The sequence below is a fragment of the Perca fluviatilis genome, chromosome 15 (assembly GCF_010015445.1).
Source record: "Perca fluviatilis chromosome 15, GENO_Pfluv_1.0, whole genome shotgun sequence".
Classification (NCBI taxonomy): domain Eukaryota; kingdom Metazoa; phylum Chordata; class Actinopteri; order Perciformes; family Percidae; genus Perca; species Perca fluviatilis.
Genome location: NC_053126.1, coordinates 8,998,685 through 9,019,034, shown reverse-complemented (window position 1 = coordinate 9,019,034; position 20,350 = coordinate 8,998,685). Strand labels below are relative to the sequence as shown.

At 38.8% G+C, this 20,350-nt stretch overlaps 3 protein-coding genes across 5 annotated transcripts; all 3 read left to right on the top strand.

The window, feature by feature from the left end:
* The first annotated feature begins 294 nt into the window (after positions 1 to 294).
* On the top strand, positions 295 to 7,812 carry kctd13 (potassium channel tetramerization domain containing 13). Its single transcript, XM_039825761.1, has 7 exons — positions 295 to 770; positions 1,718 to 1,978; positions 3,087 to 3,256; positions 3,436 to 3,525; positions 4,752 to 4,804; positions 4,985 to 5,180; positions 6,381 to 7,812. The coding sequence occupies exons 2-7, from the start codon at positions 1,741 to 1,743 to the stop codon at positions 6,618 to 6,620; spliced, it is 987 nt and encodes a 328-aa protein (XP_039681695.1). The 5' UTR covers positions 295 to 770; positions 1,718 to 1,740; the 3' UTR covers positions 6,621 to 7,812.
* A 291-nt stretch (positions 7,813 to 8,103) lies between these two features.
* On the top strand, positions 8,104 to 15,770 carry hirip3 (HIRA interacting protein 3). 2 transcript variants are annotated; one of them, XM_039825591.1, is made up of 12 exons: positions 8,104 to 8,239; positions 9,203 to 9,323; positions 9,443 to 9,611; positions 10,269 to 10,643; positions 10,736 to 10,893; positions 11,156 to 11,303; positions 11,809 to 11,907; positions 12,492 to 12,872; positions 12,972 to 13,129; positions 13,395 to 13,539; positions 14,590 to 14,688; positions 15,358 to 15,770. In XM_039825591.1, exons 1-12 carry the CDS (start codon positions 8,163 to 8,165, stop codon positions 15,540 to 15,542), a joined length of 2,115 nt encoding a protein of 704 aa, XP_039681525.1. In that variant the 5' UTR covers positions 8,104 to 8,162; the 3' UTR covers positions 15,543 to 15,770. The 2 variants fall into 2 exon arrangements, with proteins under 2 accessions (XP_039681525.1, XP_039681524.1); XM_039825590.1 differs by having other exon boundaries at positions 13,392 to 13,539.
* A 113-nt stretch (positions 15,771 to 15,883) lies between these two features.
* antkmt (adenine nucleotide translocase lysine methyltransferase) lies at positions 15,884 to 20,155 on the top strand. 2 transcript variants are annotated; one of them, XM_039825593.1, is made up of 6 exons: positions 15,884 to 15,986; positions 17,122 to 17,285; positions 17,377 to 17,481; positions 17,563 to 17,703; positions 18,073 to 18,123; positions 19,078 to 20,155. In XM_039825593.1, the coding sequence occupies exons 2-6, from the start codon at positions 17,124 to 17,126 to the stop codon at positions 19,309 to 19,311; spliced, it is 693 nt and encodes a 230-aa protein (XP_039681527.1). In that variant the 5' UTR covers positions 15,884 to 15,986; positions 17,122 to 17,123; the 3' UTR covers positions 19,312 to 20,155. The 2 variants fall into 2 exon arrangements, with proteins under 2 accessions (XP_039681527.1, XP_039681528.1); XM_039825594.1 differs by having other exon boundaries at positions 15,887 to 15,982.
* The last annotated feature ends 195 nt before the right edge of the window (positions 20,156 to 20,350 follow it).

The window sequence follows — 20,350 nt, the reverse complement described above, 5'->3', positions numbered from 1 at the left end:
ACAGTTGCAGTTCCTCACTGTGACCACTGGAGTGCAGTAAAGACTCATGATTATAAATACAATCAGGTATTTCGCTCTACAGTGACCAATCGATGATAACGAACGTAATCGTGTCGTGATCATTTCTGTAAATGTATACAACTATGTTGGTGTCACAGTCTTTCATCATCTGAAAACTATGTTAAAAAGCATACTATTTTTGTGTAGAAGTCACCATGTGTACTGTATTACTGTATTAGTAACACACGGTTCCCTTCTATAAGGTGGCGCTAAGTCACATCACAAGTTGCTGTTTAACACAAAGATGAAGTAGAAGAAGAAGACAGCAGCGGAAGAAGATGTGCGAGTTTCGTTTCCGAGTGACCTACTTAGCTTATCCTATTAGCATCAGTTAATAATCTTTATGTCCAACAATGGAATCGGCCGTTCTTAATTTAGCAGTTAGCATTTTTTGACGGCTAGTTTCTGAATATTCAGCCAAGAAGCGATACAAAACAAAGAAGCATTGCTATCTTAAAGCGTAGGATAGCCGTTGTTAGCCTCCTATGATTTAACGTTAGCTAACGTTAGGCTGGCTGCGATTAAAATGAGATGTCAAACGTTAGCTAGCTGCGTTGGAAATTCACCTGTGTGGTAACGTTACGGGCTGTTAGTGTTATCTGGATAGCTAATTATCAATAGCTGGCCGATTAACGTTACACATTTAGCTAGCTATCTTGGCTGATCTAACGTTAGGTTCACTCTTGCAGCTCCCTTGGATGTTCAGTGTGGTAAGTACATTTTGTTATAAGCTAGCTAACGTAACCTAATATTATTTGATTTGATTAGCCTGATAACTTGCCATATATCATCTCAACTCTCTAACTCTCTAACTAGCTAGCTAACGTTAACTGGATCTCAGCCATTTCTGAGCAAATGTGACTTGTGGTTGTAGCCAGCTTAGTTGCTAACATTATATCGATAGTAGCCTAACTTTGGTGATAACGTTAGCTATGTTCTGCTGTACCACTGCTGTGGGACCACAGATGACAGGACATTCTACGTGTATGCTGCTTCTGTAGGGTCACGTATTATATCAAAGAATAAGGGCTGTTCTGAGTCTGACACAGTGCTTCCTGAATCCCACCGAGATGAGGTGTGACAAAAGCTTGGCAGTTAATGCTGCACTTTACATATAAGGATTATTTAGTCAGTTTAATGTAACTTGTTTTGCAGTTTGGAAATAAAATGATCATTTGATCTCCATTTAGGGTATGTTCACATCATTGTGTTTTGTCCAATTAGTGGAGAACGTAAAGCTATTGTGGTCCAGCGTTGTTCTCACTACAAGTTCTTGAGTTTGTTGACTACTGCATCGTCGGTAGGAGTTTAACTGCTCTAATTCACACAGTGGGGCATGGTGACATGCATATCCCCATCCAAATATTTGCTTTATTTTCCAGTGTACCTTGCCATGGTTATAAGCTATTTCAATATTTTACGCTGGATGTAATACCACATCTGGTGTCTGTGCTGCTTTTGTGAATACAAATAATCTTATCATAATTAAGAAAAGAGTACTTTAGATTCAGCGATTTATACATGGTTTACCCACTCAGTTGTCAATTAAGAGACCACTGATATAGTAACTGCCCTTTTATTAATACATAAGAATTATTCAACCCTTTTTGTAGTCCAGACCTGCACTCCTAATCCATCACATCCTTCTGTATTGCAGTCAGGAAGTGAATCTTCAGCCCCATGTCTGCTGAGGCTTCAGTAGGCAGTCATGCTGCTGACTCTACCCAGTCTGCTGTTTCCCAGCCTGTCTTCCACAACACAGATGAGCTCCGAAATTGTGGTCTGATAGGAAGCAAGTATGTCAAATTAAATGTGGGTGGCTCGCTGCATTATACCACTGTCCAGACATTAAGCAAGGAGGACAGTCTCTTGCGGAGCATATGCAATGGAGGAACAGAGGTTTCCATAGACTCAGAAGGTGAGTGGATGTGTCTGTCTAGTGAGCACTAACCTTTTTACTGGACCCACATTGTTGTTGTTTAATGTATTGAGGGCTGTGCCATTGATATCAGTGATCTGAATGTATATACGGTGCTAAGCATGAGTGAATACACACATGCTGAAGTTGACTAAAAAGAGGAATAAAAAAAATCATCTTTTGGAAATTGATCTTAATGCCTTAATAATGGTTTTATTTCACTTAGCCTAATAGCTGGTTTGATTTGCATTGAGAGATGATCTTATGGAAAGTACCCCATGCCAATCTGTAGGTATGGTGAAGGGTATGTGATGATGTGGGGGGGGGGGGTATTTTAATTCCAAAGGCCAAGGGAACTTTATCAGGATGCATAGTATCCTGGATCCATGAAATAACTGGCCTTTAAAAATACACATCTGCCTGCCTCTATAGGAATTTAACATAGGGGTGTACTTACTTATGCCCCCTGTATTTTAAGGAAGAACATTTATTTATTTACGATACATTATTCATTCACAAAGAAAATTGGTGTCCTTAAATGTTGGATTTTTCCTAATTTTTTTTAATTAAGGCATTAAGATCAATTTCCAAAAGATGATTTCTTTTTTTCCTCTTTTTAGTTCACTTTAGCATGGATGAAGTCACTTATGCTTAGCACTGTACATTCAATATTACTAAATATTTACTAAATAACTTTTACATATCACCTTTTAAGCCTTGATCTTTTATCATACAGTGTATTTCATTCAGATGTAAAATGTGATTTCTACAATGGAGGGCCATTCTACAACTTCATGAACTTGGACATCAAGTCTAACACTAGTGGTGTGATCCAGTTTTGTGCTGTAAGAGCTCAAACGTCTCAAATACTGTAATGAGATTGGTAGGAAAGTTTCCCTCTCACACACTACAGGATTGTCTGCACTACCAATTTATCTTGTGTGCTCATGGTGTGGCCTATACGATTTGTTTTGTATGGAAAATGTGTGTCTATGCTAGCTATTTCTAAATGAATGGATGTACACTGGGGCCACTGGCCTACCACACAAAGTAACAAAGTTGACTGAAAAATCCAAATGTCTGAAAATATTTGTTCCTGCCATCCCAGGTTGGGTAGTTTTGGATAGGTGTGGCAGACATTTTGGACTGGTTTTGAACTTCCTACGAGATGGCTCAGTACCACTTCCGGAGGAGCACAGGGAACTGGATGAGGTTCTGAAGGAGGCCCAGTATTATCGCGTCCAGGGACTCGTCCAGCACTGCCTCAGTGCCATGCAGGTAAATAGCGATTTGTCTGACTAAACAAGAAACTTATGATGGGTGTTTCACATTAATTCTGAGATTAAGATAGATCCTAGATTATGAATTTATTATTTTTTTTATCCAGTTTGTTGATACTTACAAAATAGTGTTTAGTTGCAGATGTGTTTCAGTGTCCTTTCTTTGTTTACCTTCAGAAACAAAAGGATGTCTTTGAAACTGTGTGTCGTATCCCCATGATCACCTCAGCCAAAGAAGAACAGAAGATGATTGCTACTTGTAGAAAGGTAAATTGCTTTTTTTGTCTTCATCAAATGGACCACTGACAAGTGTGTGTCAGGTTAGCAGCTGGGAAACCCTAATTGTCCTGTGTACCAAATGTTTGACTGTTTCTCTGTACAGAATTAAAAAAAAAGATGACTCATACCCCGTTTACACGTACATGGTTATTTAGAAAAACTTCCCTTCGTTTACACGCAAACAGAAAATTCACCTCTGAAAACGATTCTTTCTAAAAACTCCGGCCAGAGTGGAGATTTTGGAAAACTTTGTTTACACGTAAACTGAGAAAGTCGATCCTGGTGGCAATATTTTTTTCTTCCCACTATGGCCACGCCAAGACCCGTCCTTCAATAGCATTCACGCGCTACTATTGGCCAGGCGTCCATGCTTACATGTACAGGTCCTATCCCCTGACCAATCCTCTAACCCTAACCTTAACCAGTCGAGGTGAAATGCCTAACCCCAACCTATCGAGCTGCTTCGTAGGGTGGGTCTTGGCGTGGCCATAGTGGGATCCGTAATTTTGCATCCTGGCGCCATCTTTGTTCAAAAAAGAAAGAGGAAGTGATTAGTTTCTGCTGTTGCTATTTTCAGGATTCTGATTGGCTAACGTGGTCTTGAGCTTCTCGTTACTCTGCCACATACAGGTTTGGCATGCTCTTGACGTATATATATATATATATATATATATATATATATATATATATATATATATATATATATATATATTCGAAGTGTGAATATATATATATATATATATATATATATATATATATATATATATATATATATATATATATATATATATATATATATATATATATATATATGCCGTCAAGAGCATGCCAAACCTGTTTTTTTTATATATATACATGCATACATGCATACATGCACGCACACACACACACATACACACACACACACACACACACACACACGGGTTCTGACATACATACACGGGTTCTGACATACATAACTGACAGCTGTGCGCGATGTTATTTTGAAAACGGAGAGGGTGAAATGTCCGTTGTATGAAAATAGCGGGCCACATGTAAACGTAGCCTTAGATAGATGACTTGAAGAGATTTAGAACTGTGAGCTGTGAAAATTTTAGTCTGCTGTTTTTTATTTTTCAGTAATTTGTTTTATTGTTAACTGAATTTCTGAAGACAATGTTCCACTTTTAGACTGCAATATTCCCTGGATTTATGCATGTTTCTTGTTTCTACAGCCGGTAGTAAAATTGCAGAACAACAGAGGAAACAACAAATACTCTTACACCAGGTAAAAACCAAGGCAGACTGTGCATGTGTCCTACAGAGAGTCCGAAAAGCAATTTAACAAACCAGATGTTGCCATAACAAAGTGTCAGTGTTTCACGTAATCACTTCATTTTGAGTGAAAAGTGCTTGTTGATCTTCTCAGTTGATCCTTACTTACTCTTTGTCTCTCCCATGTGGCCAGCAACTCTGATGATAACCTGCTGAAGAACATTGAACTGTTTGACAAACTCGTGCTCCGATTTAATGGCCGCGTCCTGTTTGTCAAAGACGTGCTTGGGGATGAGATCTGCTGCTGGTCTTTCTACGGCGAAGGACGCAAGATTGCTGAAGTATGCTGCACTTCCATTGTCTATGCCACAGAGAAGAAGCAGACCAAAGTAAGCATGACATACTGTGTAAACCAAGTCCTTAAAGGACAATTCTGGCGCGAAATGAACCTAGGGGTTAATAACGTGTACCGAGTCAACTGTTCTCTGGGACATGTTTTCATGCTAATCGAATGTGTCTCTAGCTTGAAACAAGCTACAGCAAAACCGGTGGTTACCTGCTAACGCTAGCTTTCGGGGCACTTGGTAAATCACTATTTTGTACCACTAGCAAGGCTCAAAATAGCACCACACTTAAACGGTAACATAAGGAGGGTCCGTACATGCAAACCAAAGCATTGAGAACTTTGTAAGTGTACAGACAGTTTATTAAAAACATAGATTATAAAGACCATAGCGTTCATGTTTACATTCAGGCGCCATCTTAGAAAACAGCTATGAGCAGTTGAATCACGAACACTGTGTTTGAGCTATGTTACTGGTTACTGGTTACCTAGTGCCCCGAAAGCTAGCGTTAGCAGGTAACCACCGGTTTTGCGGTAGCTTGTTTCAAGCTAGAGACACATTAGATTAGCATGAAAACAGATCCCAGAGAACGGTCAACTCGGTACACATTATTAACCCCTAGTTTAATTTTGTGCCGGAATTGTCCTTTTTTAAAGCAGTAGTTTGACATTTTAGCACAAAGATGGGAAGCACCTCTAAAGATAACTAGTTAACGCATATCTGGGACAAAGCAAGGCTAGCTGTTTCCAGTCTATATGCTAAGCTAACCTGCTGTAGCTATATATTTAACGAACAACTAGAGAGCGGTATTGATTCTCTTATCTAACTCTCTGGCAGAAAGCGTATTTTCTAAAATGTGAAACTATTCTTTTAAGCTCAGTCACAATGCAGTCTGCATGGAGTGCTGCTCAGGTGTGTAGAAAGTGTGTCCTTCCGGTGCTCTTCAGCTTGGGGATCCAAGTGTACAAGGGTTTAAGGACACAGGCAGTCGGGAGGGTAAAGTAGTGATAAATGATTCAGTCAAGAAATATAATAAAAGCTTTTTAAACTTTACCCTCCTGAGTGCCTCTTAAATTCTTTTAAACTGTTGATGGTAATTAAAGTAGGTACTTTGTTATGTCTAATTATTTTTTGTTATAAGTATTATAGTAAAAGTATCAATGTTACTCTTTTGACTAGGGTGGGAAATGAATTATAGAGCACCAAAAAAATACCAGGTTCTGAAACTGAACTGATTGTTTTTAGGTGGAATTTCCTGAGGCTCGAATCTTTGAAGAAACCCTTAATATCCTCATTTATGAGAATGGCAGAGGATTTGGTCCCGGAGGCTTACACCTTTTAGACTCCAGAGGCTCAGGTTCATCACTGGGAGCTGAGGAAGAGGGCGCTACGGGAGGCGACAGGCGAGTCAGACGGATCCACGTACGGAGGCATATAATGCATGACGAAAGAGGGCACGGTCAGCAAACTGTGTATAAGGACTAATAATGTGAAAACATAAGACACGGGAGAGTGACTTTGTGTATGTTCATTGTTTCTTGGATGCTAGAATGAAAGAGATGTCCTCGAACATGGCAATAGCTCGGTAGGTAGTTATTTCATTAAACATCTTTAGATGTCGCCTCACAGAAATGTAGGAGTTGATGACTGATCTGTAACTGAAGTAAGAGTCGTTTGGATGTGAAAAATGCTTCTGTTTACAAGAGAACAAATTGTGTACATTATTTAAATAGGAAATTACCTGGGAAATGAAACTGGCATAAATCGAACTTTGCAAATGTTAAGGAACCTCCTGCGAGTTACTGAATGGGCCTGAAATCCCAACGGTCACCGCACCTGTTAATGTGGGTGTTAATGACATGCACTGGCACCCTCCTCTGTGTTTGACTTATTCAGGTTGTAAATCATCTGTTGCCTTTTCATAAGTTGGACTGATATGCTGCCTGACAGTGATAAACAGAGGACGGTCAATTTTAGCCTAGATATGTTAACACTGGAATAAAACTGAGTAGCCATTTTTAGGGATGTTGTCTATGAATGAGATTGTTGAGCAGCTCCATTTTCTTTATTTAAATGCTTACTGCTGTTGCTTCAAGATGTTTTTATTAATTAATTTATGAACCTAATTTATTGTTTGGTATTTAACTTTTGTATTGTATGCAATCTTTGTGTTGACTAGTGCTCAACTGAGTTAAAATGTTTGGAACGATATGACGGACTCTTTGGAGCACACCAGATTTTGAATTTACTCCTGCAAATGACTAAATATTGAACTTACATTTCAGTTTAATGTTTCAAGATGAACCGTGACCATTTCTTTGATAGTGTTTTATTCTGAGCCATGATCTTCCACTTTCGCTTTACAGTATGTTTTACACCAAACCACTGAAATTTGCTCAACGTAATTGGCCACACAGTGATGATAAAAGCAAATAAAACTTATTTTTCTTCTCCTCAGGGAGAGGATACACATTTCCTTTTTGATATTCACCAGTGTCTTGTGTAAACCTAATCACACCTAATACTGGAAGAAAAAAAAACATTGTATTAGAGCAATATGTATCTCAGACACTCTATAAAAAATCATCTTGGAATACCTTCAAATATGCACTAATTTGCCTTTTCCGTCCAATAGTGGTCATGGGAATGTTCTGATTAAATTACTTGTGAAATCCAACTTTAGCTTCTTTGTCTTTTTTTAACCTGCTTTCCTAAAGTATAATAAAGAAATGGACTCCCAACACAAAACAGAAAACAAGTGGAAGTTACCCACAGGGTAGGACAGAATTATCTTAACAGATGCTGTGCCATGGATTATTTGAATTGTATTCAATGATTTTAACTATATATATATATTTATTAGTAGTAGTATTGTTATCAGGTTTGCTTAATTTCTAGAAAAAGTACAAGTTGTCCAAAGTTATATATTTTGTATTTTGAAAGGACGTGTTTTCGTCTGACGTCACTTCCTGTAACTTCCGGGGGGTCCTACTGCCGCCAAAAAGAATCAAATAGCCATAGTTAGAAATGAAGGTGTCTGAGAAGGAAAGAGCAGGTATCCGCAGGTTTGTGTGTGCTCAACTCCGTGATGAGCCAGACCTCAGGTAAAGTTGAAGCATTCAGGAGTTGCTTGATCAAATGCTGCTTGTACCGAGAATAAGTACACAGGCCTAAGCGCTTTTAATTGAGTGTGTGTGTTTATTTAATTGTTGCTAACTTTGGTCTAACGTTACATTAAGGACTAGCTAACATTAAGGACCAAGGCAGTCAAGACAGCAATAAAATGTACACACTGGCGCGTAACGATACTTGTTTATACACTGCTATTTAATAAATAAATAAAAATAAATAAATAAATAACCAGCTTCATGTTGCGCATTTAACGCAAACACTTCAGTGGCTGTAACTTTAATGCGCCATTTACAATTGCGACAAGTCATCCTAATACGACGCTGATATTAGCCTCGTTTGGCTAACGTTACGCTAAATGTAACTCATTTTAGGAAGCAAGTAGCTTTGATAAAAGTTGTTCGTGTCAGTGATAGCTGCCAAGAGAAAATACACAATGCCACACAATCGTCTAACGTTATGATATAAACGGTGCACTTTAAACGAATCTACATGAAAATTATTTTCTTATAAACATAAATTGAAAAACACCGATGGTAGTTTTAATCCACTGTAAGAAAATTGTATGAACAGTAGTGCCCACAAACCTACAATTTGCTGCGCAAGTAATGTATTCCAGTTTGTTGTGAAAGTTTACTTACAAAGGCCAAAAGTTTAATTCAATGGCTTTTGTAGATGAAATTATGATCTGAGATTTGATATTCCATAATATCCCAGTAGTGATTACTTGTAATATTAAACAAACTGAATTACCTTTGACAGCAGCTCATCAATATAAACAGTCATCCGTTTGTCACTCAGTATAATGTGGGTATGTTAAATGTTATCGTTTTCAGATCTCAGTCTGTATTCAAAAACACAAAGACTCAAGTTTGTCAATGACCTCCTCCCCTCACACACCATGATGTAGCCTAATCTTTTTTTATGTCTTATTTCAGCACACTGACCTTAGGAATTTTAAAAAGGCTATATCTGGCACATGTGGGATGTGAATCACTAAGTCCAGAGGCCAGAAATGTCATGAAAGAGGTGGTTAAAGAGGAACTCATGAAAATGCAGGTATATGAATTATCCATCCCACACAGCTTGTACGTGTTTCTTTGAGTGTTTTAGCTTTGTTAGGGGGATAATTTAGTGCTGTAGTTATTACGGTCATCCTGCTCTTTTTTTCCTGCTAGGAAAAAGATGAAAATGGAAGTGAGTTGGAGACTGCGAAGCCCCGAAACAAAAGGAAGAGAGACAAGGAAAATGACGAGATCATAAGTGGTAAAGAAGATGATGATGATGACGACGATGATGATGAATCCAGGGCAAAGAAATCCCGTCGTCAGTCAACCTCATCATCAGGTAGGTTATAACTTCTTTTTCTATTCATTTAGATGTAGCCTGTAGTTTTAATAATCTATAGCATGTTTTACTGTGCACTTTAGTTACTCAGTAAAACATGTCCTGGACTATAATTTACAGTAGAACTAGAGCTGCAAATAATGATTTATTTTTAATTAATTGCTGGGCTGGAAAATGGTCCATCAGTCTATCAAATCAAAGGTCTTCTTTTGTCAGACCAACTGTCCAAAACCCAATGACGTTCAGTTTACAGTGAAATAGAATAGACAAATGCAGAAGATCGTCATATCTGAGAAGCTAGAACCAACAAATGTTTGGCATTTTTCTTTAAAATGACAAAATATTGCATTGATTATCAAGAGTTGCCAATAAAAATTTCCGGCAAACGGCAAAAGATTTTTTTTCAACTAACTGTTGCAACTCTAAGTTGCTGAATCGCCGATAAGCTGTTGCACAGAGAACCACTTTTTTTTTTTTGTTTGTTTGTCATGCCACTCATTAGAGGCAGTTGCTATTTCAGATAGTCTCACTTACCTGACCTACGTTAACCTTACTTTGTCTGTGTTCCCCATTGAGGTTTGTTTTAATTTAGCATTGAGTTGTGTTGTTCCATTGTAAACAATGAAATGTTGTCTTTTCTTGTCTGGCTAACAATAGAATCGGAAGACAAAGAGGAAGGTGAAACTGGAAGTGAGGAGGAAGCGCAAATTAAATCTGAGGATAAAGAGCAAGAGGTGAAAAACTCCAAGCGAATAAAAAATGGAAAGGGTAAACCGCAGATAAACAGTGAAGACTCGTCAGATGAGGAAATTAATAAGTCAAAAAAAAAGAGGAATGACAGTGACTGTGATGACAGACCAAAAGAAATGGTGATAAAAAGAGCAAATGCTACAAAGACTGGAGAGACCAGAAGCAGCAATACAAGTCAACCGTCATCAGAGAGTGATGAAGAGAATGGAACCGACACGGATAGCAAGTCACTAACGAGTGAAAAAGACAACGGCAATGACTCCTCAGATGACGGTGAAAAAGGTGACTATGCAAACTTTATACTTGCATATCCCATACATAAATGGTATTTACTTTAAAAAAAAATTCATGTGATATGACTTTGTGTAATGCAGAAGAAAAAGTCTCTGTGGAAAAGAGAGATAACGACCCAGAGTCCGATTCATCGTCACTCCCCTCAATTGAGGATGAAAAGAATAGCGGAAAAAAAAATTCACAAGATGATAAAAAGAAGAAAACCATGAAAAAAGAAAAAAGCGACAAAGGTCAAAAGGTGAGCCCATACGTGATGTTATCAATCTAAACTAGTCCGATCAAAACAAACGAGCTTTGTAAAGTTGAATGAAGTCGGTAAGTGTCCAGCCCTTTGTCCTGACTCTTCATATTGAGTATTCCTTTGATGGGTCAGGAGACGGCGTGCAAGATGACTGGTAGAAAAGCAAAGCTCAAGTTCTGAAAATGGATCACTGAAACCGGTGTAAATTAGGTAAATGTAATCTTTTCTTCACAACCTGTCTGTCCTCAAAATTATCCAGCAAGGTGACAAAGCTGTTGTGAGGCTCAAGCACTTCATTTCTCTCTGTGGTCTGAGGCCCAATTACAAGAAGCTCCTCGATGGCTGTCGCTCTGTTCGCTCCCAGGTGGCTGTTCTGAAGAAGGAGCTTGAAGAACTTGGTGTCCAGGGTCAGTGGGAATACATTCACCTATTAACAGGCCACACATTCAGGGCATAATTCTGCAATTTCTTTTACATTTGCCTAATTGTATCTTGAATGCATTTTCTGTTGATTCCAAGGGGTAAAAAGAGAATAGGGAAATTTGTGGCCCCAAAAAAAACAGACTCCTAATGTTCTGTGGTGTCACCAGAAGGCCAACTTCACACCCAGCCTACACAAAAAATATCAAAATGAAACTACCAGTCTGCGAAGACATTTCCCAAGCCCTTACCTCTGTAGTTCTTGCTTTCCCCCTTTTTCTCCATGTGTTGAACTACTATACAGTGAGGTGTTTTGGTTTGGTGTGTGCTTATAAAAGAATAAGCCCAAAACAAAAACCTTCAGTACACTGTTTATCAGTTTGTAAAACTGCAGTGTGACATTTGTAAACTATGTCAAAAGTTAAGTTGTTATTATTAACTCAGGGAACCATGGGTTAAAGTGATAACGTGCATTTGTGTCTTTTCACACAGGTCAGCCATCTGTTAAGAAGTGCAAAATAGTCCGAATGAAAAGAGAGGAAACTCAGGAACTAGCAGAGCTTGATGTCAGCAACATCATTGCCACAAAAGGTAACAATTTGAATAATTGAAACCTGTATTGCCCCTAGGGGAATTTGCTTTGCACATAGCATAAAAGAATATTAAAGACACCAACAACCATACATGACAGCACATAACATAAAATCCATAGACTGTAAAAATAACATCTTGTTAATTTGTCTTTTATGCACCATTGATGTAAAGTTAGCAAAAATGTATGTTTAAAAAAAAATGTATGCTTTTAAATTAAGGGTGTTTGTCATTATACTGTACTGTTATAAATTAACTTTAGACATTTACTAATTTCTCAAATAGGAAACTGTCCACCATCCAAAGCAGTATCAAACATGCTGCATACACCACATAGTGTAAAATATTACCTATAGTTGTGTTTATAACCTGGTTGGATCAAGAAGTGCATAGTGCACCTATAGCATAAGTGTAATTTGCTCGAAGGTGTTTTAAGCCCCCCACGTTTCCTTCAAGGCAGCGCTGCGACTGTTAACCTTACCTTGTCTGTGTTATCCCCAGTGAGGTTTGTTCATTTACCATTGAGTTGTGTTGCTCCATTGTAAACAATGAAATGTTGTCTTTTCTTGCCTGGCTAATGATAGAATCGGAAGACAAAGAGGAAGGTGAAACTGGAAGTGAGGAGGAAGCGCAAATTAAATCTGAATCTGAGGATGCAGAGCAAGAGGGCAAAAACTCCAAGCGAATAAAAAATGGAAACCGTAAACCGCGGATAAACAGTGAAGACTCGTCAGATGAGGAAATTAATAAGTCCAAAAAAAAGAGGAATGACAGTGACTGTGATGACAGACCAAAAGAAATGGTGATAAAAAGAGCAAATGCTACAAAGACTGGAGAGACCAGAAGCAGCAATACAAGTCAACCGTCATCAGAGAGTGATGAAGAGAATGGAACCGACACGGATAGCAAGTCACTAACGAGTGAAAAAAACAACGGCAATGACTCCTCAGATGATGGTGAAAAAGGTGACTATGCAAACTTTATACTTGCATATCCCATACATAAATGGTATTTACTTTCACTTTTTTTGTATGTGACATGTGATATGACTTTGTGTAATGCAGAAGAAAAAGTCTCGGTGGAAAAGAGAGATAACGACCCAGAGTCCGATTCATCGTCACTCCCCTCAATTGAGGATGAAAAGAATAGCGGAAAAGAAAATTCACAAGATGATAAAAAGAAGAAAACCGTGAAAAAAGAAAAAAGCGACAGAGGTCAAAAGGTGAGCCCATACGTGATGTCATCAATTTAAACTAGTCCGATCAAAACAAACGAGCTTTGTAAAGTTGAATGAAGTCGGTAAGTGTCCAGCCCTTTGTCCTGACTCTTCATATTGAGTATTCCTTTGATGGGTCAGGAGACGGCGTGCAAGATGACTGGTAGAAAAGCAAAGCTCAAGTTCTGAAAATGGATCACTGAAACCGGTGTAAATTAGGTAAATGTAATCTTTTCTTCACAACCTGTCTGTCCTCAAAATTATCCAGCAGGGTGACAAAGCTGTTGTGAGGCTCAAGCGCTACATTTCTCTCTGTGGTCTGAGGCCCAATTACAAGAAGCTCCTCGATGGCTGTCGCTCTGTTCGCTCCCAGGTGGCTGTTCTGAAGAAGGAGCTCGAAGAACTTGGTGTCCAGGGTCAGTGGGAATACATTCACCTATTAACAGGCCACACATTCAGGGCATAATTCCTGCACTTTCTTTTACATTTGTCTAATTATAAGGTATCTTGAATGTATTTTCTGTTGATTCTAAGGGGTAAAAGTAGCCTGACGTCGTCATACTCAGATTCTGACGCGCAGTGATTATGGGGCGTGTTTCAACCGAGCTAGTAACGAAAATGCTTCTGCACTCAGTTGAATAGACCTACAACCTATCGGAGCAACGGAGACAGACGTCACAGAAGCTGCAAGTCAAAGGCAGGCTTCGACAGAGCAAAGGCAGAGGCGTCAATTTCTGTTTCGTGCGGATGGGTGTGGCAATGTGTAAACATAAGTGATCTCGGTTCTCTGTTCCTCTTTTAAAATTAATGCGCTGTCGATATCTTCTATAACAGACGCAATGGCAGCCATCTTTGTTGGAAACAAATTCAACCCAAGCGCTCTTTGGTGACGTGGTTGATTACATTACTGTTGATCATCTGTCCATCATCGTATAAAGCCCGCCCTGACAATTTGATTGGTCCGAACAGCTCTGGTTCAAGCCTAGTTGCTCCACAATGGATCAAGTCCAGACCGAACTTCCCAACCTCAAATGTTGTGGGCGGGGCTAAGTTCTGCTGGCATCAAGGCTAGGGTAAGAGAATAGGGAAATTTCTGGCCCAAAAAAATCGACTCCTAATGTTCTGTGGTGTCACCAGAAGACCAACTTCACACCCAGCCTACACAAAAAATATCAAATTGAAACTACCAGTCTGCCAAGACATTTACCAAGCCCTTACCTCTGTAGTTCTTGCTTTCCCCCTTTTTTCTCCATGTGTTGAACTACTATACAGTGATAGGTTTTGGTTTGGTGTGTGCTTATAAAAGAATAAGCCCAAAACAAAACTCTTCAGTACACTGTTTATCAGTTTGTAAAACTGCAGTGTGGCATTTGTAAACAATGTCAAAAGTTGTAATTGATAAAATATGATTAACTCGGGGAACCATGCGTTAAAGTGATAATGTGCATTTGTGTCTTTTCACACAGGTCAGCCATCTGTTAAGAAGTGCAAAATAGTCCGAATGAAAAGAGAGGAAACTCAGGAACTAGCAGAGCTTGATGTCAGCAACATCATTGCCACAAAAGGTAACAACTTGAATAATTGAAACCTGTATTGCCCCCTAGGGAATTTGCTTTGCACATAGCATAAAAGAACATTAAAGACCCCAGCAACCACACATGGACTGTAAAAATAACGTGTTGTTAATGTGTCTTGTATGCACTGCATTGAAAAAAATTTATGCTTTTAAATTAAGGGTGTTTGTCATTATACTGTACTGTTACAAATGAATTTTAGACATTTACTAATTTCTCAAATAGGCAACTGTTCACCATCCAAAGCAGTATCAAACATGCTGCATACACCACATAGTGTAAAATATTACCTATAGTTGTGGTTTATAACCTGGTTGGATCAAGAAGTGCATAGTGCACCTATAGCATAGTTGTAATTTACAGGGGGAATGGGGGGGGGGGTGTTACATAAATAGACATTTGCCCCTAACTTGATGCAGAAAAGGAACAAATTGTTGCAGAAAAATTCACCAAAATGCAGAAAATGTTTGACATTCAGAATTTCAATTTTGCTCAAAAGTGGAGATTTCACCCCCTAAGTTACGCCCTTGACCTATAGTAATGCTATTTTTGCAACTATGTCTATAATGTTGAAGTGATTCAGTCCCAAGTATTGTTTATCATTTTATTGCACATGCAAATATTGATTATTAGAACCACTAATATGGATGCCTCTCTCAGGTCGACCTAAACGCAGAGCAGCCTCAGCATGGCAGGAAAAAAGCGAGCCTCAGTCCTCGACATATCTGCACACTCTGAACTCCGGCTCTGACAGTAATGAGGAAAACGATTCACACAGAGGGCGCAGGAGAACCGACTGGGCCAACCTGCAGGGGATCATCAGTGATGATGCGGACAGCAACTGACATGGACAATTCCTCTTGCAAGCGGTTGCAGTTTTTCAGAGGCCACTTTGGATGTGGACGTTCCCTTTTCTTTGTTCAAGTCGATTTTTGGTCTTTACAAATTATTTTGATACTGAATGTGATACTAAATATTTTTAAAACCTTGATAAACTGATACATGGGGTGACATGTATTGTAATGTAAAATGTACATCTGTTATATATTTCAAATAAAAGTATTTTGCTCTAATGGAACAACAACTTTATTCTAACCTAAATTAAAACATGAGGAGTGCTAATGTATTATTGCTTTTTCCTAATTGAATGAAACACTGTTTATAAAACGGGCAACAACAACAAAAAGGAAAGCATTACAGGGATCAGCCATCATTACACTAGTGGCCATCAGTGGCTCCGGCAGGATTCTATTTCTTACTACGCAGAAGAATCGCCTGCACTCTAGTAGGTAGGTTACTACGCGCGCACATACACAGTTAGCGAGGGAGGGAGATTGATTTATGTTTTTGTGTACTAACGTTACCGATACATCACCATACAGTTCTAATTAGCCTATCGCACACATTTGAACAGGCCGGTGTACACCACTGCAGCTTTATACGCACGTCATTTGCAGAAGTTATGCTAGTACGCCACACAGCCAACCACACATTCTCACCCAATACACATGGTGTCAATAATGTCATATCTGAAGTGTCTTTCGACAAAACTAATATATCTAAATAAGCCACTGAGGGGCGAACAGTTTAACTTGTTTTGGACGCCTATTGGGCTAAAACTGTGCGCTTTTAAATTATTTTGAATTCGGCGATTTATTCACAATTATATTCACATGCTGTAATGTTCCACTTACGAGTCGGAGACGAGAGTAAAGTTCTCGCATTAACCGGTTTGTTAAAGCCTCAAAAGGTACCGAGAAAACATTGTGTCGCAATATGTCTCACAGAAAACTGCGCTCTCAACAGACCGTAACAACAACAACAAATAAACAACAGAGATTACGTCTTCAGAAATGTGCAGTAATTGTGTATCCAGACGTTGTCTGACTGAGATTAGCATAAACATATGTTGTCGTACACAACATAACCCCGCAACAACGGAGCAAGTAACAAGAAATATCTCATTGACCTGAAAGAGTGCGTGCGGTGCGTACCGCACCTACCCATGGATGTATTAGCACCTAACCCGTAGGACCGGTCCGTTTGCAAAATAAATCCGAGTTTCCTAACATTAGTTCCGGAAATGTGATGCAGACATTTTCAGGGGAAACTACTTTAAAAGTGTTCAAGCTGCTCAAGTCAACTCATAATTCCTGGAGAAATCACTAATAACTTTAATGTTTTTGTAATCTCTCCAAGGGTAATACACTATGACCACCAAATGGTACACCGATATGGGGAGAAATGTGTTTAAAACATACATTACACTATCCCTATATTTTAAGGCCTCTAGCCCTCCGCCGCAAAACATACTATTTCATACAATGAAAAGAAGACATTAATTGTGTAGCCTAACCCTTTTCCTGTGAGTTTTGTTCTCTAAAAGTAAATTAACTTAGAGCTCATGCTACACATTTCATACAGGAATGGATGACAATGGACCAGATAAGGTCTTTGCTGAGCTCAAGACCAGGGACATCGGCGGATGGGGTGTTGCTCAGATAGCTGCTGGCAGTGGGCTTGCTGTATATGCTATGTGGGTGGGAATCCTCCAGCCAGGCTTCCGAAAAGTCCCCTTGAGGCTACAGGTATGGTCTACATCTTCAATAACTATTGATGTAACTCATTTTGTACTAATTGTACATGTTTTTATCAGAAGCTCTTTAAAATGTCTTCCAGGTCCCATACATTCCTGCCAGCAAAGCTCAAGTAGACCATGTAATGACATTGCTGAGAGGTCGAAAGGGAGGCCTTGTAGATTTGGGATCTGGTGATGGTCGCATTGTAAGTATAAGCATATTTGGGCTCCTTTTTCTTCCACTGGAGAGCAATGGGTTTTGACCGGGGTCATTTTGAACCCTAAAGGTCTTGGAAGCCCATCGGCAGGGTTTCACTCCTGCTGTTGGTTATGAGCTCAACCCTTGGCTTGTTCTCATGTCCCGCTTTCATGCATGGAGAGCAGGCCATCATGAAAAAGTGTCGTACAGACGTGAAGATCTCTGGAAGGTTTGGCATTTATCAATTGTACACATTACTAACACTCCTGTTCAAATTTGTTACACTGGCCACCATTTAATGAGAACATTTTACAGTATTATTGTAATTTGTCTTGGCAACAATGTTATTGCAACAACATAATAGTTTGAATGGAAATGTCTGCTCAAACTAGAAAAAGATAGCAAGAATGACACAGTCAGACTCCCTCACATACACATGCATTGTTCCTAGTGGTCTAGGTTGCCCTTCTGGTTTACTTTATTCTGGCCATTTGAATACTGAAAGAACATTGTTTTTTTATGTGATCCGTGTATTTGTGTTATTTTATGCTGAATTGTTAATAAAGTGGCCTATTTACCACCTCCCTTGTATCTTCAGGTCGACTTGACAGAATGCAAGAATGTCACGGTGTTTTTGGCTCCAAGCGTGGTGAGTAATATAGAGATCCATAGTGTATGAAGGGTATATAACAACAGTATTCCCTTGATGGTATAACATACCCTGTGTGCACACTCTCCATGTGGGTTTGTTTTTGGCTGTTGCATTTTCTCTTGAATTTTTAGTTTTTACCTTGCTGGGATAAAATAATCCTTAAACAGGCAGGTGTAATTGGACAATTTAAAAAGAAATTTTGGATTCTGTAGTGCAGCTACTTTTCTCTAGGTATGATGAAGTAAAAATGCAAATGATTTGTGTGTGATGGTCAAATGTCCTCAGTACTGTGGAAATGTCTTTGTCTCAGCAAGTGTGGAACGTGGCTTTTCAGGCTTTGGACGTTAAAGGTGGCTTGTGTGTTTTTAGTACAAACAGTAACAACAGTATTCCTGTGTATAGTACATCCCTTGACGTAGAGCTGGGCGATATGAAAATCGCCCAGCTCTGAATGAGAAAAATTAGAAAATCAAATATCACAATATGTTTGCCCATATACATCAATGTTGATATTTCTGCAATATTTTAGGATTGACTTTTGGTGCTTTCACAAAAAGAAAACAATGAGATTTTAGATAAATAATCATCAATAATGTCAATATAATGAATTAGTGGCTAAAGGCAAATAACAGAACATCTAGAACAGTCTGGTAAATTCAGAAAATTGCATCACTTTACTGTATTGCAGCCTTTAAAACCAGGAAAAGACAACACTTGTGTCATATTACGATATCCAAAATGTAAGACCATATCTAGTCTCAAATGTTTTGATGTCGATACATATGGGTGTGAGATATTAATATTATTAGGTGTGGTGGGTCACGCGTAGGCATTACGAAACTAGGAAGAATCTGTCAGCACATGGTTGAGGTGCTGTTGCGTTCAGATGCGCATTATCAAGGGTCAATTTTAACATTGCAGTAATTTTCTATTGTGCTCTTGTGTTCCTAGCTTTCATTATTACAGCAGAAGTTGGAGGCTGAGCTTCCTGATGATGCCTTAATGGTAGCTGGTCGTTTTCCCTTCCCTGACTGGACACCCTGCAGGATTGAGGGACATGGTGTGGACAGAGCCTGGGCATATAGCATGCAAGCACAAAGACGGAACACCTTCAGGAAAAATGACAGACAGCTCACAGATATCGACCTCAACAAGGAACTAACCAAGGAGAAAGGATCCACTTAAAGCTACATGGGTGATTTGTTTGTACATTTGATTTGTTATTAGCAAAGTTTAAACCAGAAATTCCTGAGCAAGGGTTTCTGTTATATTAATAAATGGAAAACCATACCTTTGCCTTAAGAAAACTGTAGATATTTTAGGGATTACCTGCCTGAGGGGGGAGTAAACTGCATTTTGTTCTGCTGTGTTCAGTATATTCTAGAGATTCTTTTATTCCGATTTGAATACCTGACCTTGCGTATCGGCTAATACTGAGCAAAGATCCGATACCATTGCGTATGGATGTGATATATTATTGCTATCATTGTTGTATGGTCTGGCTCAGGTTCAACGGCCTTTATACAAGTACATAAAGAAAATTAATTCTGTTTCTGTTTTTATCAAGTTTGAAAGTTGGTCATACAGTAAAAAGAACATAAATAAACTATTTTAAAGTAGATGGTGAAGCTAGTTTTCTACAGGTATGATGAGTAAAAATGTAAATGCTTTGTGTGTGATGGTCAAAGGCCCGTTAGTACTGTGGAAATGTCTTTGTCTCAGCAAGTTTGGAATGTGGCTATTCAGGCTCTGACGTCAAAAGAGGTTATAGTGTGTTTTCCCCCAATCTCCCAAACAGATTGTAACACTTGTTTTATGGGGTCCATAGTGTATAAAGGGTACATGCAGTATTACTGCAGCAGTAACAACAGTATCCCTGTACGTACATCCCGTGACGGTAAAACATACCCTCTGTATACATACTGTATGTAGGTGCATATTCTGTTTTGGGCTGTTGCATTTTGTCATGATTTTTTAGATTTTACCTTCATGTGATAATTTCTGTTATAAAAGTAATTGCTCTAATCTATGTATGGCCTTTTAATTCAGGTAATTGTTAAAAAGTATGTGCTGAATTTGGATGAAATTCCGCTGTGGCTGACATGTAATATTGGTTTACAGTGACTAAAACATGTCATTGTTGTAAGCAGCCACATATGGACATACAGTATTAATGGATATGAGAAAAGGCGCAGTGGAGAAATTGTGTAATGTTGCTTAAATA

What these genes read in the sequence shown, in the direction of transcription:
- hirip3 (XM_039825590.1), top strand. Translation starts at nt 8,163, where the DNA reads ATGAAGGTGTCTGAGAAGGAAAGAGCAGGTATCCGCAGGTTTGTGTGT. An exon ending in TCAGTCAACCTCATCATCAG is followed by an intron (nt 9,612 to 10,268) that starts GTAGGTTATAAC and finishes GGCTAACAATAG; the next exon opens with AATCGGAAGACAAAGAGGAA. An exon ending in CAACATCATTGCCACAAAAG is followed by an intron (nt 14,689 to 15,357) that starts GTAACAACTTGA and finishes TGCCTCTCTCAG; the next exon opens with GTCGACCTAAACGCAGAGCA.
- kctd13 (XM_039825761.1), top strand. Translation starts at nt 1,741, where the DNA reads ATGTCTGCTGAGGCTTCAGTAGGCAGTCATGCTGCTGACTCTACCCAG. An exon ending in ACTGCCTCAGTGCCATGCAG is followed by an intron (nt 3,257 to 3,435) that starts GTAAATAGCGAT and finishes GTTTACCTTCAG; the next exon opens with AAACAAAAGGATGTCTTTGA. An exon ending in TGATTGCTACTTGTAGAAAG is followed by an intron (nt 3,526 to 4,751) that starts GTAAATTGCTTT and finishes TTGTTTCTACAG; the next exon opens with CCGGTAGTAAAATTGCAGAA.
- antkmt (XM_039825593.1), top strand. Translation starts at nt 17,124, where the DNA reads ATGGATGACAATGGACCAGATAAGGTCTTTGCTGAGCTCAAGACCAGG. An exon ending in GACGTGAAGATCTCTGGAAG is followed by an intron (nt 17,704 to 18,072) that starts GTTTGGCATTTA and finishes TTGTATCTTCAG; the next exon opens with GTCGACTTGACAGAATGCAA. An exon ending in TGTTTTTGGCTCCAAGCGTG is followed by an intron (nt 18,124 to 19,077) that starts GTGAGTAATATA and finishes TTGTGTTCCTAG; the next exon opens with CTTTCATTATTACAGCAGAA.